The sequence below is a fragment of the Grus americana genome, chromosome Z, assembly GCF_028858705.1.
Source record: "Grus americana isolate bGruAme1 chromosome Z, bGruAme1.mat, whole genome shotgun sequence".
Classification (NCBI taxonomy): domain Eukaryota; kingdom Metazoa; phylum Chordata; class Aves; order Gruiformes; family Gruidae; genus Grus; species Grus americana.
The window spans coordinates 77069664-77090272 of record NC_072891.1 but is presented as its reverse complement, the minus strand read 5'-3'; the positions used below and the strand labels follow the sequence as shown (position 1 = coordinate 77090272).

The 20609-nt window shown below is 41.7% G+C and overlaps 1 protein-coding gene across 1 annotated transcript in view; it reads right to left on the bottom strand.

Annotated features, from left to right (window-relative positions):
- Nucleotides 1-20609, bottom strand: part of SNX30 (sorting nexin family member 30) — a 49177-nt gene that overhangs the window by 9357 nt on the left and 19211 nt on the right. The window contains exons 2-7 of the mRNA XM_054810150.1: nt 19875-20063; nt 13666-13776; nt 9893-10051; nt 7386-7581; nt 6519-6718; nt 1909-1995 (exon numbers count right to left, since the gene is read on the bottom strand). Of these exons, the coding sequence (XP_054666125.1) occupies nt 1909-1995; nt 6519-6718; nt 7386-7581; nt 9893-10051; nt 13666-13776; nt 19875-20063 (942 nt within the window). The remainder of the gene's footprint in view (nt 1-1908; nt 1996-6518; nt 6719-7385; nt 7582-9892; nt 10052-13665; nt 13777-19874; nt 20064-20609) is intronic.

The window sequence follows — 20609 nt, the reverse complement described above, 5'->3', positions numbered from 1 at the left end:
CATTACCAAGTAACAAATGGTCCTGAAGCACAACAAACCCAGCATTTATTAGGCAACTAATCTCTTTATATGATACCTCTACCCTCCTAGTTCTCTGGAAACTCATACTGTTACAAGTGGTTTATTTTTTTTTCCCTGTAAATACACATGGTCACTTTCAAGTTCAGCACTGCCATATTTACTGTTCCCATAGATCACCGCACCGCAAAGCCTTCAGGCAGACAGAATAAATGGTGGATTTCATCTCACCAAAAGGAAACAGTGCCTGCGCTTCACCACACTGGTTGGGTTACTGCAAAACCAGCTTGGTTAGGTTACTGCAAAACCAGCTCCAGCGTGGGTCAGAAATGGGTAAGAATCACTTCACCACTGTACTTGTTAGAAACAGAAAGGCTGCTGACTCTGCACTAATACTGTTATGCTAGTGTTAAAAAACCTCACACACACTATGCTTTTGGTGTAAACATCAGCATTTTGAGCAGTACTTGCTGACAGACATTCACATTAGCCCTACAAGCCTTTTGTTTTTATAGGCCACCAAGTCCTAAAATGATCATTTCAATGTGAGAATGACCTAATGACACTGACGAAGCTTTGTGAAGTCAATCCGATTATATGTACAGCCAGTCCCAGAATGCCCTCCAGTGGAAGATATTAACAAGTAATGATAGACTTACATTAGGACAAAAAGTAAAAGGAGTTGCCAAAAGATATGCTTATACTCTGGAGAGGATACATAAGTATTCAAAAAATTCTTAGCTATTTAAGTGCTGTGCTTTACACAATAATCCCACTGAGAGGTGAGATGCAAAAGCATTTTAGTAGGTGAGAGATTAGCAAAGTTCATCAGTTCCACTATATCAAGATCTTGATAAAATCAAATGCCTAAAAACCTCAGTTGACTTGCTAGATATGCTAGATTTCATTCCCTCCATCCTACATACAATTTGCTAGAATACCTGCTCATACAGAGCTACACTGAAGAAGTAAGAGTACATACCACACCAGCCAGCAGTGGGGCAGGCAAAAGACCAAATGCAAGATCACCACAAGATACTTAAGACACCACTCTTTGTGGAGTCTGTGACAGACAAGACCAGAAAAACACCAGTTTGTGTTTCTATGATCTGTCCTGAACTCAGCTTCTCAGATTAAAGACATTATGTGAACCTCCTGTAAGATTATTGCACAGCAGTCCTAATACTGGAAAGTCATCCATTAGTTATTAACATATAGATGAAGGGGAACAAAAAACCCCACCAAGCAGAAGGGAACAAAACCTGTTGTCACTGTTGGTTAAAGTTGCAGTAATTTAAGATAGGGCTCTTGCACATTCCTTCATGCAGAAAGCAGGTGGCAGCATAAGCACGCCAGTTTACAGCTTTGCTTCTGCATGAAGCCCAGCCAAAACCTGTCACCCAGTGACACCTGCTGTGTCTGTTCCGCATCACACGGGAAGACCTCCCTAGCAAGGGGCAAAATATGGAGTTTTCCACAGTCAAAAGAGGTGTCCTACAATACAGTTCAGCAGTGTCAGGGCTAGGACCTTAACTCAGCAAGCTGACATACTGCTAAATCACCAGGGACTGTTCTACCACTGCTTCAGTCTGTGTCACTGAACACTCCAACTGATTGCTTCTTGTTGTTCAAGTGTTACACAGGTCAGAGTCATCGTGCTCTGAATGGTGGGAGATCAGTAGCACAAAAGTTGCTAGACAGGTTATGTATGTTCATACCTAAGTCTTTATTTCACACCAGTTTGCCAATAACAAACTTCTGTTCTGCCAGAAATAGCTTATACTGCAAAGAAGCCACCAGACCTAGACAAAATCAAGTTTTGTTTCTCCATTCTTTTCAGGAAGTAGTGTAAGTGCAAGATGTTTTTGTAGAGTAGTCTGAAGTGCTAACCTTTGGACGGTCTTCTTTTTTCAAGGCTACTGCTTCCAGTTTTGCTTCATACTCCGCTTGGACTTGGTCTCTCTTCTTCAACACGTTCTATGGGCAAGAGAAAAGAGAGCTGTGAGAGGGATCCTCTTGTTCCTTGACTCCCCAGCCTGCAAGAAACTGCAAAGTGATACAGCTTAAGTACTAATTCAGTCTGAAGTCAGACTTTCAGACTTACTTTGTCCTGTTGTGCAGTATTTAGGGAATAGCTTTTAAAAACAAAGAGCACTTCCTCTCCAGCAGCTGGCAAGGTCAGATAAAATTCAACTTTTGGACAAGCTGGAGGCATGCAAGATAGAAGCTGTCATGAATATAACGCTAAGTGAATTCAATTAATCAGTTGACCTATTACTAGCATGAAAACAATATAAACAAAAGCAGAGCTGTCAAGGACTAGTGCAAAGCTTTTGATATCCTCAAGCAGCAGACAAACAATAGCATGGGCTAAGAGACAGGAAGGCTACCACAAAAGGTATTACATCTCCCTTTTCACTTGCAAAGACTTCTCAAAGTCTTTATAGCAAGCTGTTACGTTATCCTGTTAGAACAAAAGCAAGCTTTGCTTTTCAATCATTTGGGGGGGTTGGTTGTTGGTTTAATTAAAAAAAAAATTAAGAGCAGCACTATTTATGTGAAAAAGCTGAAGTACCTGAGTTTCAGAAGCAATTAACATTTTATTGACAGAATAGAGAGCAAAAGATGCTATCCTTATTGTGTACTACAACCACAAGCCAAGATCTCCACTAAGGTTATACTACAGTCTTACAATTTAAAAACAGCCACAGAAATTAGTCTTTTTACGAATATACTACTAAAAAGTAAGCAGTCCTGCATCTGCACTGCAATAGTGGACAACTTCAGTGTTCACAAGGAAGCGACGAGTAATTTTTAATAATTAATTTGATACAAAGTTATTATTAAAAATGCTCAGAGAGAAGTCAGCCAACTCACTGCTGAGGCACCTGTAAATTTGAAAACAACTCTTGCAGCCAACTTGGCCAGTTCATGCTTTCACAGAATCATAGTTTGGGTTGTCAAAGGATCTTAAAGATAATCTAGTTCCAACCCCCCTGCCATGGGCAGGAACACCCTCTACTAGACCACGTTGCCCAAAGCCTCAGCCAACCTGGTCTTAAACACTTCCAGGGATGGGGCATCCACAACCTCTCTGGGCAACCTGTTCCAGTGCCTCACCACTCTAACAGTAAAGAATTTCTTTCTAACATCTAATCTAAATCTACCCTCTTTTACCCTAAACCCATTACCCCTTGCCCTGTCACTACACCCCCTGATAAACAGTCCCTCTCCAGCTTTCCTGTAGGCCCCTTTAGGTACTGGAAGGCCACAATTAGGTCCCCCTGGAGTCTTCCCTTCTGCCACCCAGAAGGAATTACCCCATTTGGACAAAAGGAGGTAGTCATCTTCACAGTTTCAGACAAGGCTAGTAAAGCAGGACTAGTCATGTGCACTGCTGCCTACAGAAATATCTGTGTAAAAGAGTAGTTTTCGGAGCTCTAAAGAGGCGGTCTAGCCAAAATCTGTTTCCTAAAGATGTACAAACCCTGTATCTACTAATCACCTTCCCCCTCTTCCCTCTTAAGCCAAGGGAAGGTCACCAATACAGTTGCTCTAGAGATAGGAGATGTTGCAATCAATATTCTTACAAACTTCAGTCCACGATAATTGAGAATGGCACCCCATCCACAAAGTTGCTATTGGTTTAGGCAAAAAAAGGGGGCAAAACTGAGAAATCTACCTTCAATATCTTAACCCTCTCTTTTGTCCCCAAAGGGATGCAAGCAAACATTCCATTGGTTGTATTTGCTTGAAAATCTACAACATTCCCGTTCCTTTTGGAATCTAAGCAACTATGTGGAAGAGCCTTTAAGTGACTGAGGTCGCCAATGCAATAAAAGCCTGAGAGATTTAATAGGTATTTCTACTTTGTACTGCCTCTTGAACCTGAATCAACTGAAATTTCTTCTCAGAAAAACAACTGCTTCCAGCAATTGCATTCAGCTTTTAGGAGCCTGGAGTTAGTGCAGTAAGATGGATCTCTACCAAGAGTAGTCGATGATTAACTGGTATCGGCAGACTAGACTCAAAGGGCAGGTGTCTTATTTCTCCTTAAGTGCTCAAGTCCATCCACTATGGACCATTAACGATATGCTTCTGAACACAGCTTTAAGTATCCATTAATGGCTGACCTGTAAATGATGAGAAAAATATTGCCTTCCCTTTCACTCGTCCTGTATGTAAAAGGAAGTGTTTCCTCTGGCACCTCCAGGCAATCTTGTCTCAGTTGTAGATCAATGCATTAATGCTTCTGTAGCTCCTCTGAAAAGCTCTGCACCAAGTATCCCCAAGACTTACCACAGCCATGTAATACTTCTGCTAGTTAAAGCCTCACTTAGAAAAAATATAAATATTTTAAAAAATTTTAAAAGTTGGAAGAAACCAACACCCAACGAAAAAACCTCACACATTTCAGTTATTTGGGGACAGAACTAAACCACTGGTCCCTGTACAAGCAAGACTTGGCTTGCATTCAGTGAGGCAGGTCCTTCTCCATTTTGTATTCAGTTGAAACATTTCACCTTGGCGCATCTCTGAAGGAGCTTCAGGTCTTGGCATCAGCCTCCTTTCAAAAATCACAATCCTATACCATTTGTACACCACATAGCTTCCTACTAGAAGACAAGAGCATCCTTATTTACTGCACGCCTTTAGAGAGACAGTTAGCTATTCATGTAGTGCTTGCTTTAAACATGCATTAAGAGTAGCATCCAAGCACACATCTGGGGATTGCATCATCTGATGAGCCCTTCTGGCAGTGTTAAGCATACAGAGTTCATATTACATTTTAATATCAGCACTTAATTAAGTGGAGCTGAGTTTGTCCTCTGCACTTGCCTCTCTGTGCAACACCAGCATACTGCAAAAAATGTGGTGCTGCACATTTGCTGACATGGGGCTCCTTTCTAAAAGGGCTCTTGTCAGATGATGACAAAGACACTAAGTAGAGTATCCTAGCCAACAGGTAGTCTAGCTGTAAGGCTTTAACACCACTCTCCCTGTGGTAAGTGGTGTTTAACTGCCTGAAGTACCTCTACAGCTGAAGACACCCTTGCTTTTTAGCTTAGAAATTTTATTTCCTCTGCTACATTTGTGAAAAGCACCTCTCAGAGTTCAGCTTGCTCCTTCAGATGCCATCTCCAGTAGGCTGTGGCATTAGCAACATCAAAAGCCAGATGTTCTGGGCTAAAAGCTTTAACCAGTAGCCTCATGCTCTGTTCATTTTGTGAGTACACAGACCCCCCTTCCTACAGCATAAGACTAAGTCTGAACATCCTGGGTCAAGACTTCCAACCACAGCTCAGAGCATTCCAACAATACTTGGGTGTTAATAGTCCTGTAAAGAAAATGCACCCTTTTTATACTAAGGTCGATACCATGACTACAAAAGCAAAGACTATACTCAGGGAATTAGTGCAAAGCCTTCTGCTAGAATACTTCAGCCAGGCAAGACAGGAGCCATACAACTAGCCATATGAAGCTGGGAAAAGAAGTCTGCAAGTAAGAGTTTCAGTTCTCAGTTTGAGAAGTATAGAATGACTAAGAGTAAGATGGAGAAGGATTATCATGTTCAGACTGTAAGTTTACAACAGGCTATTACATCTCTAAAGGAGTGCATACCATAGCCTTGTAATGGGTGTTCCAAGAGGAAAGTCCTCAGAAGGAATTTGTCTGTTAGCACCCTACTGCTAATACATCCATACCATATGCATGTGGTGAAAAAGCTCTAAACAGCCAAACCAGAGTCCTCAGTTTCAGTTTTCAGTGCAGTTAACTCAGAAAATCTTTCCCTGTGTAATGGGATTGACTACCAATGCTCCTTAACTTCAAGAAAATAAAAACTGCATTGAAGTAGCTTTTATTACTTCTGCATAAGCAGTAAGTTAGCAAGACTTTAGAGATATTAAGAGTCATAGAAGAACATCTTTAAGCAGTTACTTGGTACGCAGAACTTAACAGAACTTTACAACAGACATCCTGCCTAGGCTATGGGAGTGAGAGAGGAAGCAGAGTCTGTCATTTGAACACATGGCTCTACAAGGAGCCACCCAACTCAGCTACATACAAGTGACAGAAGCTGCTAACACTACCTTTTCCGCAGGGCCAGACACTGACCCAGTACTGAAGAGCTGAGCCACGACTGCCTTTCTAACAATGCAAAGAGAAGATTCTAGGCAGCCACAGGATGTCTCCTATAGAGTACCACCTGCCACTCTGATGAAGGAACAGCCCTTCAACACTTTGTGTGCACCCCAACATTACTGACCTTAGCTTGACTGAATAGCAGAGCAGACAGATAATGCTACCCATGCAGTATCCTGCTACTAAACATTCCCGGTTTTGTTTTGATTATGAAAACATCCTCCTACTTAGTGTATTATTTACTTCCCCACTTTTCCCACCACCAACCCTTCTCGCTGTTAGAAAGGATGAACTTGCTGATATATCATTCCATGCAAACGCAATGACAGTGTCTTCTGCCACAGGGCTCTCTTTACCTTCATTGAATCCGAGTACAATATATATTCCCTAAGCACAGGCAAGAAGTCCTCTGTCATGTCTTCACTGAGTTCCTCAAGGGCTGTGCAGCAGTTCCCAATACAGGCAGAAACCCCTTCCAGCGGCTCTGCCAGCTCAACCTCCAGCCCTCCCCAGGTTGAATAAACAGGTCCATATTCTCGTAGTTCCACCAAGTATTCTGGAAGAGGCAGATGGAAAAGTAGATAAACACAGTAAGAGCGAGGCACAAGGATTTGCAAACACTCACACTGAACAGGAGAAACTATGCACCAAGCTTAACAAATATTAACTCCCTCAGGAGTCAAGCCTTGTGTTGCATTAGCATCTTAATAGATAGAGCTCTGTGGCTGCACAGGTGACAGTTTCAAGTTCCCTCCTGCTTAACTAACCATTCCCACAAGCTTCCAATACAAAGACAGTTGTATCTCCAGCAGCCAAAGTCATTTTTTTTAAACATATGTAAAACTTGGGTCTGCTAAGACAGGTCTGTAAAGGTTATCTTCATCTAGGAATTCCATCTGTACTCCTCCAGATAGAATCTACAGGTTTTTCCCCCTCCCAAAAGTCCTTCCAAAAATAACTCTAGCAAGAAAGCTGGCTGGTATAACAACAAAAGCGACTTTTAAAAAAAAAATATTTGGAGAGTTGAACTAATAAGATACTGTGTTAGGCTTTAGGCCTGTTTTAAATCTGCAAGAGGAATAAGAGGAATTAGATTTAGTTCTGTGTGTGGCACATTACAAGCCAGAATCATTGATGCAAGTTGTCTTGGTCATGCCATCAACTAGAACAAGATACAGAGTGCTCAGAGTGAGGTATTATAACACAGCACCTTGTGTCCTTACCCAACTGTTCCTTGATAATCCGTTGTGCTATTCTGTCAATAGTACCAAGCTTTAGAGAGAATGTGTCCAGATACTCCCCAATGGCTGCAAACTCCAGTGGCCGACTTCTTAATTTGTAGCCTCCTGTGACATATTTGACAGACTCCCCCATCTTTGACAGCAATGCCATTCCTTGCTTTTTGTAGGTATTAAGATCCTAGGAAGTTTAGAAATATTTCACTTGCATGTTGGAAGATTAATACAGTGAAGGATACTTTCCTGTCAAGATGAAATCTTGTGAAGGCAAGAGATTACATGTGACATGTAGCCTTGAACAAAGCTTCACTTTGTATAAGCTGTACAGGTGAGCACACTTTCAAGACTATAGATGGAGATAAGCTATCCAGAATAATGGTATGAAATACATGATACACGAGTAAGTGGTCCACCTTTGCACATGGCCAGTCTTTCCCATCCTCCTGTACTGTCCCCAGGGAAGTAGTGATATTAACAGCTCTGCTTCCACCAATACTATTCATGCCATTCATCCACACATACTTTTACCCCATAGCCCACAACACCAGTCTTATGCAAATACACCAGCTGGCTCTGATGACCTACTACAGTGTCACATATTGCATGTCTATTTGGTCAGCAGCCTCCTCACCTCAGTTGTGTGATCAGATAGGAGGTAGAGGAAGACAGTGCATTAAAAAAGCACAGCTTCTCTGCAAGACAGACTGCAGCTCAGGCTGGGTCACACACCTAAGCTTCCTGTGCAGGCAGCATGGCTATTTCCTTGCCAAATAATGCTTTACACATTTGCATAAATCAACATTCAGACAACCTATGTTAACAAGGTTGTTTACCTACAATCTTCAAGGGATTTCACCTTGACAGCACATCAGAAAGAAGTGGGTTAAGTTAGCCAAAAGGCTGCCCATTTTGCATTTTATTCCTTCCAGCAGAGGTCACTATTCAACATCTCAAAACGCCTAAGACCTGTGACTAGGTTTTCCTGTGCAGCCTCAGGAGAGGCGTTTTCAAACCAAGCAGACCCGTAGAGATTAAGAATCAAGACATGGTAATACAGACTAGACTAAAAGCTTAAGTGTGCTTTAAAAAAATACAGCAGACATCTTCAAAACACATACTATGGTACTCTTTCCAAGTACTTATACGTAAGTAAAACATCTTTGCAGCTACTATAATTTTGAATTAAGTTTGCATTTAAATGCAGTGGTTCCTTGACTCTTGTCTTCTGCCTGTCCTAAGCACTACCTGCAAGCAGGCATCTGAAAAAGACCCTTTAACTCAAAATTATTCACTCACTCCCTCAAGCATTCTGGTGTGTTACTGCTACAAAAAAGGAACTTGAAGAAAGTTTGGTTTCTCTTTTATTCAACTAGGAGGTAGTCTCATGACTTTCAGCAGTAACCAAATCCTGAAGTTCTAGCACACTAAATTGACACCTCACTGCTGCAATACAGCAAGTTCCAACACTAGAGACAGCCAGAAGAGCACATATCCTCTTCCCTCAGCCTTGCTGGATGCTCTGTATTCTCAAGGCAAGCCCGGCCCAGGGCTGAGGATAAAGCCCTTACCATTGTATTACAGGGGTAGAAGACAACTAAGCAGCTAAAAAAGTTGCATCACACCTTGACAACTGAAAAGCAGAACAAAGCTATTTAACATTTAACAATCAAGATGCTAAACAAATTCTGCATTTCTGGCTTGTTTCAGCAGTTAAATTCACCATGGAGGGGAAATAAAAGGAAACTGGAGAGCAAGTCTCACATTACCAGCAAGCAGAGCAGAAGCCTGAAGTGAGCTCAAATTAAGTGTCACATTTGAGTGAGCTAGCGTAATGTGACATTGGAAAGATGTGCTTTTACAGCTCTTCTCACTTATCAGGTTAAACCTAAGCATGGCTGTAGGTCCTCCTATTCTTATTTAAAATGCGGTTCAAAAGAGCCAAAGAAAATTGCACCATTGCTGGATGAGTCACACATGAAGTTGTTGCCTGAGAACAAACAAGAAGGAGGTCTTCACACTTAGTTTTGAGGGCAACAGGTGCAAGCAGTATAGAAGGCACAGACAAGAAAGGGAAAAAAAATCAAGAAATTTGCAAGCTTTTGTGCAAGAAAGATCACTCCTCCTCCCCCACTTCCTTTCTCCCCAAAAGAGGATTTTACAGAGTCTACAGTTTTCTAAATTCTGCACCTCTCTTGCATCAGAGGAGCATGTTCTAGACACAGGGATACAAAGCAAACAGGTTTGGAGAACTGAATATTTAAGTCTGCAGAGCACCCTTCCCTTCAGGCAAAGGGAACCCATGCAGTTGTCACACACAGAGGTCTGTTACACACAACATTCAGGGTGCCCAACAACTCTGGTATTTTAGGGGAAGTTCTGACCTGCACATGTAGTTTTATTAATGCCTTTCTACCTTCATTTTGAAAAAGACCGGAAAAGGTGCTTGTTCTGTTGTCCCTGTCAACGACTGTGTTTGGAAGTTACTGGCTTACCTTGGCTGTAAGAAACACGTTGAAGTGCTCATTAAAAGAAAGCACCGGGTGATCAGTTATTCTCTTTAAGAATTTGTCTAATGCTTTCCTCCTTGTCTCCACAAACTCTTCAGAAAAGCGATCGACCACACCCTTCACCACAAATTTCTCAGGAAGAGGCTGTTAGAGACAAGCAAAATGCACAACATTCAAAAGACCAAAAACTTGCTTCTGCTATTTGGAAACACGCAAAGCCATCAAACTCCAGTATTAACAGGAATTGAAATGTTATGTTTGCTAACAGGAACCATACATCAGGTGGGATGCGAGCCCTGCTCTGAATTACCTTTTAGCTGGTCTGGCCTAATGCTAGCAATTCTACCGAGAGGCTTCAGCTGAGAGCCATACCAGTGAAGCCCCGACAGTACTCACACTAAGTACTTCTAGCATAGCTTAGGGTGTTCTGCCCTACTGCTATCCATGTTCAAGCTCCAGCTCTAAAGGAGATGCCAGTGGAGCTGCACGCTATCCACTACAGTAATTTGCGCATACACACATCCTGATGTTGAAGCAAGGCTGCTCAGTCCAAGGAAACACAGAAAATTTAACAATTCTACTTACTTTTTCATCCCCCATTCTGAACAATTTAGAGCTCCTGGACAGGGCCCTTCTGCGGAGGGCTTATTGCTCAGTGTGGTGCTATCACTAAAGCTAAGACAGATGAGTACGCTTGACACAGCAAACGGTCAAGTTAGTCCAGGGTGGAGCCTTCCTGAAGCTCTTGCACACTTGGTCATCTATCAAAGCTCCTGAGCATGTTTGTGTAAGTGACAGAGGTCTGCCAATATACCTATTCTTTCATCTCACTCCTATTTCAACTCTATCAGTTCATTTCTGCAGTTCAGCTTAACATGTAAGCCCAAATCTGCCTCCAGACTCGCTAGTTCTGCAGTCCCTCCCGTTACACTTAGTCTCCAGACTTGAAAGTATTGCTTCAAATGGAATAAAACTCTTTAAGCTTCAGCATGGTTAGTCTCAGCTCTACTACTACATCTGCTTTTGTTGTCTCCAGACAGCATGGACTCTAAGATTAGTACCAGTTTTAAAATTATGCTTTGTATTTTATTCTTGTGAAACAGTCTGTCCAGGCAGATAACCTGCTTACTCTTGAGCTAGCAATACAGCCATTTTCACCCAATTCAGGAATCAGGATTCTCCTCTGCAAAGAATCTTTGTCACTTGAAATCTGTGATAGAAGTAATTTAAAGAGAAAAAAAAAATTGTGTATGCATATGCCTTTCCCACCATACACTAGCTGATGTGGGATGTACACGAAGATTACACCTCCTAACAAAACCCAGTGAGCATGACTTAGCTGCAACGCAGCTACATTTTGACCACTATATTTAGTTCTTATAATTTTAAGACTTACCTTATTATGCTTAGCATTCAGATCAGTCATTCCAGTTAAACCAGTGTAAGGTACACTCTAATTAGACTTCTTCAGATGAATAATGTTTAGTGCAGTAGTCTTCAGGAAGGAAGAAAAGTCTCTTCCCTTGCTTTGCAAACTTTAACTGGGACTCTACACTTTAGAAAGTCACTACCTCAGCACCACATGCAGGAGAAAAAAGACAAGCTGGAAGACTAGTTTAAAGAATCCCTGTTCAACCAAACACATGCAAACTGGCACTGAATAATCACTAAAGTTTGAGCACTTGAGACCCACTGAAGGGCACACCTCTATTAGAGGCTTCTGCCATTTAACCTGGTTTTATCTATAGCAGTAGTTACTGCTCTTCACATTCTAGGCCTGTGGAGGTCCCTCCCAAGAAGTCAGTACACACAGCTAGCAACTTGATAGCCTGCTTTAACTGTGTGTTACTTATCTACCTTATAGTCTTCCAGCATAACAGTCTACTTTTCCCTGCTGTGACATGTAAGCAGAGGTCACTGTAGTCAGAAATGGCTTCAAGTATCCAAACATCACCATCCAAAGACAAGATCTTTGGCCATGTTAGGCTTATCTTTCTAGTATAGACACAGATCTGAGAGCATTTTTACTGTTTTTTGAAGGAACAGATTAGAGTAAGTCTCAGATGTTTTAAAAAAAGTAAAAAACAGTAATCAAAGAGATGAAAAAGAACACATACTCAGTTTAGTTTGGGCTCCTGAATGCAGGCTATCATGACTCACTGCACCAAGAAGACAGATCATTTGTTACAGGAACATTTCAGGCAGAGGCACTATACTGAGATTAGGAAGACAACCCCCTTTCAGTATTTTGTTAGACAGAAGGCCTCCAAGAGATTGCAGTTATCTCCAGTTAGAAATACAGATACTCTTAGATTGGCTTGAAACATCCTTTCAGAATACATTTGAGTCACAGTGCACCTGAAACTGCCTATAGCTTCCATTCTTCATCTACTTCTACGCAATAAATACATAAAGCATTCAGCAATCTCCCTGCCATACCACTGCGTGGAGGAGATGAATAGGAAAATTCCTGAACTGCTACCTTGCACATACACAGATAAAAGAGGGCAGCACATTCTTATGCTTCCATATTTTCTAGGAGAGGGGCATTTAAGAGATTGCCTTGCTCTGCAGCTGGTTTCATGTCCGGTATTAGAGCCACTTCTGCCAAATTTGCCATTCTGTGTGCAACAAAGTTCAGGTCACAGAAAAGCAGCTTGATTCCCTAGCTGTGACTCACCTTCTGCTACTAGACTATTATTTATTGCTCCGCAGCCTTCAGGACTGGCAGCCTGTTAGTACACTCAAGAATCTGTAAAAGCTTAACCTCGATGGTTCCTGCTGTTCACAGAACAGCGAGGGAGAAAAGAGTGTCTGGGCAGCTAATACGTTAATTTCATGTCTCCACTTTAACCCAGCAAGCTCACTCATTCTCTGCTCCCTACCCCTCAGTAAACATATTTGCTGCCATTTAGTGTTGTCACATGATTTTGTGAAGTATTTCTTATTTTTGATAGACTGAGCTATTATTCCACTTAGAGGCAAGTCCCAGTGAAATTAAGGACTTAAATAGCTCTCTGCACGGGAACAGCCTAACTGACTATTTCTCACATTGCCTAGTCTTTGCTGAGGGAGGGAGAGCAGAGCAACTTCTCCCTATGCCAGCTGGGCAAGCTAAAGTATGCCAGCAGTGTTGCTACTTCCCAACATTTCACCTCCTACAGGCCTTTTTGAATTTGTTTGTTCAAAAGAGCTGATGGTGGTGATCTCACGGGATTCCTACATTTCACATCTTCTACAACATAAAAAACAGACTGCTGAAGATCAGTATCAGCCTCTTCATGTCACACAAGGTGGTCAGACTGCCAGCTTCAGCAACAAGGGGTGCAGTAGTTTAGCTAGTCTCATTAGCCCAAATAGTTTTAAAATACTGTCTTTAAAACCAGTTCAAAAGGCCATCTTAAAAATTGACTGAGACTAGGACTTGAAGTACCTGTGTGGCTTTTCACGAGCCTCAGATACTCAGAAATCTAGCAGTAATAATTGCGCAAACAGATCAAATATATTCCATTTATGCCCCAAAAAACATAGTCGCCACCCATCCTGCCCTCCAGGAGGCTGCCAAAGCTCACCTCTCAGGTGTGCCACCTAAGAAAAGTCTACATTTCATAATCAGTCAAGAATAGGAAGCTCTTCCCACTCCACTAGAAGAGAATGAAGTACTGTATTGAAATCTAAAGAGACACATCACCAAAATATCGCCCTTGGAAGACAGATACAAAACTGTCCTTAACAGCAGATTCTTGCTTACTACCTACGGGAATGAGATGTGTTGGCTGAGACTCTTCCAGCTTGTTTCTCAACCAGTCGAAGTCTTGGTACCGCCGGCGGACAGAATACTCTGGCAAATCAAACTCTGCTCGCGTGGTCTGGAAAAGAAGAACAGGATACACTTAGTGTGTCCCGAAACCTCTCACTTCAGAGCTCGCAGCAAATGCAGTACAGCCATCACTGGCAAGGGTGAGGCCTGACAAGCCTCGCATGGGGGCTCCATCCCCAAAATTGTGTTTGCAGCCTACACGAGAGAAAGATCCTCTGGCCTTTCAAGCAGTGGAAAAGCCAGCAATAAGAAAAATGATTACTTGGAGCTGATGTGTTCTTAAGGTCTCTTCATTACATGTTCTGCTCAGATAAACTTTATGGGAGAAGTCTGTGGAGACTACTGTGCACCACGCTAATCTCTTACCAGTTACAAGTTTGCAGGGAAGATTCTATGAAATCTTCATTCCAAGGACAAGACTATTTTAGCCATCAAGAATTAAAAGCAAAAATATTTCATGACTTTTTTTTTCTGCGGTGCACTAACCATGGCTGAAAAAAGTTTCACCACTGCCCCCGTATTCCAGAAGTGACAGGCTTATTACACTCCTTCAAGGCTAAAAGATTAGAACATAAGCCATTGCCAAAGGACTGCTTTTGTTGATTTCTGAGAGGAAGAAGCAATTTTGTTTACATTAAATTCGTGTATGCCAGATTAGAAATATCAGTTCATTAAGTTAAATCTTTAAAGTTTTCATTCTTTAGGGCAAGGAGTTAAAGTTACCATTACAAGTTTGAGACAGAAGGTAAATATGCAGAAAAGCTGCTGCCAAATGTTTTATCCAGTCTTTGAACAGTTCATAGCCTGGAAATCTGACCGTGTGGGGCTGCTTGCACAGCATGATTGCAGCTACCTAAAAGCACTAATGAAACTGTGCACCAACTAGGAGTCTCTGCTGAAGAGCATGGTATTGCAATGATTGGAAGGTAGATGGTCCCTATATGCAGCACCAGCACACTACGTGACTACAGCTAGACATCAAACCCACTGCATTCTGGCCAGAATTGGTCAGCTTTGACCTGGCACTGAATCCAGCACTAGGTTGCTTTGCTACTCCCAGCCACTACAACCACCTGCTAAATTCCAGTAGAGATTTTGTATTTACTTCCAGACCGAGAACAAATGCCACATATTTGGAGAGCGCCAAGTAGCAGGCTTTAAATGCAATCCACCTCTTTGCTTGCTCTCTGGATGGCTCCAACTCTTCAGTTACTGCACGTTACTCCCACCAACCCCCACTGGGGATATTGTACAAGTTCTGCACCAGAAATCTCTTTCTAGGGGGAAGCCAGCAGCCTTAACACACTATCAACAGAACAGTAGCTCTAGTATACTATAAGCAGCATGCTAATGTGATGTTATGTATGAAATAATTTCATTTCTAGAAAAGGAAGGCATAGAGACAGAACGGAAGAAATCAAGCTTACCTCCTCACTACGGTAAGAGATACACACATTTGTCCATGGACTAACATAAAGAATATTCACTAATGGAACAGCTGTGTTTGTAGATGAGGTCCTACGAAGACCTAGATGTCCACTGTGGATTTGTGCTTCACTCAGCTACACCTCAGAGTAACATCAGCTTATTTAACATGTTAGAGTGCTACACTATCAATGAAATGTCTGACACTTCATATGAACCATTTTCACCTGTTTTGAGTAAGAGACTGAACGTCCTTATGCTAGAATAAGATAATTCATGCGCATGTAGACAGCCCTCATCAGCCAGTGGTGCTGACTGCTTTGTTCTGTTAATAGGGCAGCTGTACCTCAGCCTTGCAGGAGATGACCTGAAACTGGAAGAGAGGGAAAAAAGTAATGATTTAGTTGTAGGGAGAGGTTTTGTGAACTGGGTGTCACTGGGCAAAGGCCTCTTAAGAGATCACACAGTGAGTGAATGAGAGTAATCAGGATGTATACACATTACACTGTCTTATCCTGTAGCGCGAGGATGAAGGTGAAGTCTCTTATCTGTTAGCACTGAGAACCTTATTAACCAGTATTCTGCTAACAGTTAAGGAAAACCATATAGGTATTATTTAGTCTAGCAGTAGGAAAGCAGGATAAGTCCCAGTGCACAAACTTTACATTAGTTATCGTTCATCTCTAGCAAACTGCTCCTCCTGCCTTTACATCACAAGCAGATTTGCAGTTTTCCATATATCAGGCTTTGTTTCTCAGAGGGAGGCAGATGTAAAACATCACAGTCATCAGCATTTCAATGTTTGCTGTATGGGCTGTCAAATCTAGACAGCAAATAAGCTTTTCAAAAACTATTTGGACAGAACATAAGGGCCCTCCAAGGTTTTAATGACATCTCACTAATGCTGAAAAAATTTGGATCTGAGATGAAACTGTTCATTAGCTTAGCATGAGTTATTTTTTTCCAGACTGCATACGAAAAAGAAGAGGGTCTTGCCACCATCCAGGGATGGCAAGTGAAATGTCTGTAGTTTTGAAACAGTTGAATTCCTCCTGCTTTCTTAGTAGGATCCATAAATCTCATCTTGCAAGGACACGTGTCTGTCCCAAAGGAGGCTGAGAAACTTAGGTGGCAGATCTCAACCTCCCAAAAATAATGGGCAAGACATTTCTAGGGATTTATTGAAGACTCCAGCACAGTTCCACTAAGTCAGTAATGCAGTATTCTGGGCTCAGTCTTACTTGCTGGAAAGCAAGCAGAGTTACAGACACTTTTACCTCTCTTGTTGGAATAGCTTTGACTTGAGGTAATATTAAGGCAATCACCAAGTCTTGATCTTGTGTAAGATTCTTGTCTTTCTTGAAAGGAGTTCACAGTCAAACCTAAAGCTAATCTGTGATGACTACGTGAAAGTCTTTTTGCACCCTAGTTCCAGTCTCTTACTCGCTACACCTGATTGTGGATTCCCCTCCATATCACTATTTAAGTTTGGGGCAAAATCTTCAACTAGATAGAGGAGAACGGCAGAGGAGGGTATTCTTAGCAGATCATAGTTTCATCTGCCTCAAATAGTTTGGACAGTTTGAAAAAGAGATCATAGCACTTACACCTGCTCCTCTCTAGGGATCAAGCTGTTTTGTGTGCTCAGGTAATCTACCCAATGCATGCACTGGAAGCAGGAGGAAAAGGACAGGAAAAGAAAACAAGACCTCCACTTCAGTATTGAGTGGTTTGAAGGCCTCTCCCCTTCAAGCCTGCAGAGTAACTGCATGACTCTGAGGAATGGCACACAGCTGTTCAGACCTCCATGGGAAAAGGCACAGCCTTGCCATCCTAGAAAGCACAACAAAAGTAAAGTTAGAAGTACATTTACTTGGGAGAAATGACTACATAATATAAGGGTAAGCTTTATTTTCCTCCTCAGAAAGATCTGCTTGATAAAATCTCTCTAGAGCACCCGTCAGCTTATCTGAAGAGCACAAAGGCATATCATCAGGAACACCCAAGACACTTCAATCATCACAGCCAAGAACAATTAAGTTCCAGCACAAGTTTCACCCACCTTTTCGGTTTCACAAGCCTGCCCGTATAAGAAAATGGCTGTTAGCAGGAAGAAAACAAGGTATGAAAGAGTCAAGAGAGCAAGGTCTGAATCACCACCCCCTTTATTTTGGTGATTCCCATTATGTTCTTTAGATGTGTTCATCCAGAAGACATACTACCTGGCTCTTACCAGGAAGCTGTAAAAGCAGGGGCACAAGCAGGACCAAGTAACCTCTAAGCTTTCTTCTCAGCTTCCCTGCAAGCCATTGTTTTGGACCCTTCCTCAGCCACCACTACCTGCTGAGAAAGGTATCAACAGATGATAAGTCTGGGGCATACTGCAAGATTTCTCTTTTTTGCTGTTATGATGAAGGACCTTTCTAAAGAAAAAAAAAAAAAAAAACAAAACACCCACATAACACAAAACCAATACTGCAGTCAGGTTACACTCTTCCCTACAGTGGTGTCCAGTCACAGCCACAAGCACATATTACAGCGCTAGCAGTGACATTCCCCTCTTCCACCTACTGATGCTGCTTTTCACAGCAAGAAGTCTTTAGCATAACTCATTCTAGGACCTATGTTTATCCAAACCTTTGAGGTTCCAGTAGCATTCTTCAGTAGAGAAAGAAGAAAAACAGCCACCCTCGCTTCCTCATCCAGGCCACCACAGAGACCCTTTCAGCCCTTTACAAGTCTCAAACCCCTCTCATGGAAGTCTGCAAGGGACATGGTGGGAAGGTATAGCCATACACTGACGGCAAGGAGGAACAAGGTCTGCTATAGAACTTTGACCTACAACTTGGAGGTGCAAGCATCACCACTCATCCTCATCATTGTCTAGGGATTATTCCTGTGTAGCTTTGCCATGTTAAATTACAGCTTTCAGCTACGATGGCTGATTGGGCAGTTAGCTTGGCATCAAAGAGACCTTGTTTGTATGGCAAGAATGAGCCAGATCATTAATACTGTTAGTCTTCCAGTCTTTTTTTTAAACAATGGTAGATAGCATTAGTGGTGCTGGCCCTAGAGGTTAGTCAGAAGTTTACAAAAATAATGAACCCAAAGAGGGGAGCCTTTATGGTGACTGATAGGAATAAATTATGCACTATTTCACAATACTAGTGTTATGATAGAGCAGATAGAGCAAATCTACGTGCTACAGTGAGATCCCAAATATTAACAAGTATTAACAGACAGGGAGGTAGATATGCAAAGTCAGAAGTACAGGATAAGAGGTTTTAAATTTAAAAAAAGGCACTCTAGGGTAATACATCTGATCTAAATACATAAATACCTTACCCATGTTCCAGAGTTCTGTTTTAAGAAGGAAGGGAACCCTTGTATGAACACAAGTTTCCAACCAGAGGAACATTATTAGGGTGTAACTGTGTGCAGATATTTTATCTTGACAGAATAATTGGGTCTTAATTTAAGGGAGAAACAACTTTAGGCAGTTTTAGCCATTTGCCTGTGGGAAGTTGCATCTCATTTCGTGCTTTTTATTCCTTCTGATCATGCAACAGCCAAAGGCTAAGGTGCTCCAAGTAGAAAAGTTTCCTACAATACTTCTTTGCATTTTCTAGTAGTTAATATATAGCATTGCTTGCAAGATTAAGACATTTAGAGCAACAAAGAATGACAGGCCTATGTTAAGTGTGCAGTAAGAGGTAGCCACTATTTTAGAGAAACCACATTTTCTCCTGTGCAGCCTGGAAGTGAAACTTTGGAGTACACACTTTGAAAAAAAAAAAATTATCTTTGGCCTGTAAAGGCTTCCTTATCTCAAAAGAAAATATTCTCACCAGTATAGAGTGCCACCTAAGTAGGCCAGAGGAATGTTGATCTTTTTGGACAAGTGGATCAAGTATATTCCTGGTGAAGATAGTGAACACTTTTTGCCTTAGGTAACTACAAGTGCCCAAAAGAGATGTCAGCATCACCTAGGAGATGCTAGTAAGAATGAGCTAGTTCACAGAAATCAACATTCTGGTTGTGAGTGCAGTGGACTTTTCAGATCACTTTTCCTATTAGAGTAATTAGATTCCATTAATGATTGAACTACAACACATGCTTTAAAAAGTCTCTAGCGTATTTCTTTTCAATAGGCACTAGCATTCTCAGGCTACTTAGTTTTAGCAGCAGCTATACTGCCTTCTGTACCAACAACTGCATGGAAACTAGTTTACAGTTGAGGATCAAGATTATGATTTAGTAAGTGGCTGGTAGAGGAAGTGTGATAAACATGTAAAGCAACAAGCTTAAAGCATTTCAGAAAAGGATCAACACACAAAATGTGAGATGATTAACAGCAAATCAACATGGCACATTCCCCTTCAGGGGAGGTAACTCAAACCACATTGGTCAGATTAACTTGAAAGTTTACTTCATATGAAGTAATGAAAGAAACTGGCCTTGCAAGTTTACAAACAGTTCTGTTTAAGAGTCAGAGACAAAAATCTAACCTGACACATTAGAAGTTTTGCATAGTTTCACATACTGAAGTAGTAACAGTCCTGCTAGGAGAAGTCACACCTTCAACACATTCACAAGGTACTGAAAGACACTAAGTTCTTGTCCTTAAGGAAATACACTGCAAGGCACAGATGTCCAGAACATGCCCTAAAAAAAGACTCCCCAAAGAAAAAAGTACGGGGAAAGGTGAACGTTGCTTTGTACCTTTGTTGTAACCCTGTATGTAATATAGGTCTCCATTGTGCACACATGTTTTTTGGGATCATCAACAGTAACAAAGAGGTCTCTGGTTTCCCCATCCAAATCATCATCCAGCTGCAGTCTGTTGAGGAGAGACGAGGAGGAGGCTGGGCTAGAAGTGTCCACAGGTGTGCCATTGGGTAGACTGAGATCCTGTATTGGAGAGGAAAAAAAACCAAGCCAGTTTTTAATAAGTGAACAGATTCACTACAAAGCACAGTATTCCCACAGATGCCATTGACAAGATTCGCTGATATATTACAAGGGCAATTTATTTCAGCAGCTCCAGGGATCACCCTTTCCAGGACATCTGGACAATCCTCTAAGGTCTGGGCTTTGAATATTTGGTTGTTCTACTGTTCCACAAGTTGAAGAGAAAGCACATTACCACCATACCTCCTCTTAGTATGGTGCAACCTGTTTTCCATTCATGAGGAAGTAGAAGCATTGCTGAAACAACAGTTCCTGGTGAGACTGAACCAACTTAGACTCTGAAAACAAAACAGCTAGGCAAATCAAGATACCTGCTTGTAAGACAGGCTTCAGGCAAAATGGCAATAGTTCAGTCGACTGGAATGCAGTCAGCCTTCCTCTCTGCACACTCTTATAGCAGAGGAAGGAGGGCAAACTTGAATCGGAGGCTTCCCATCCAGTACATTAACTTCCAAATATGTTGACAGCAGTTAAGATACTAATTGC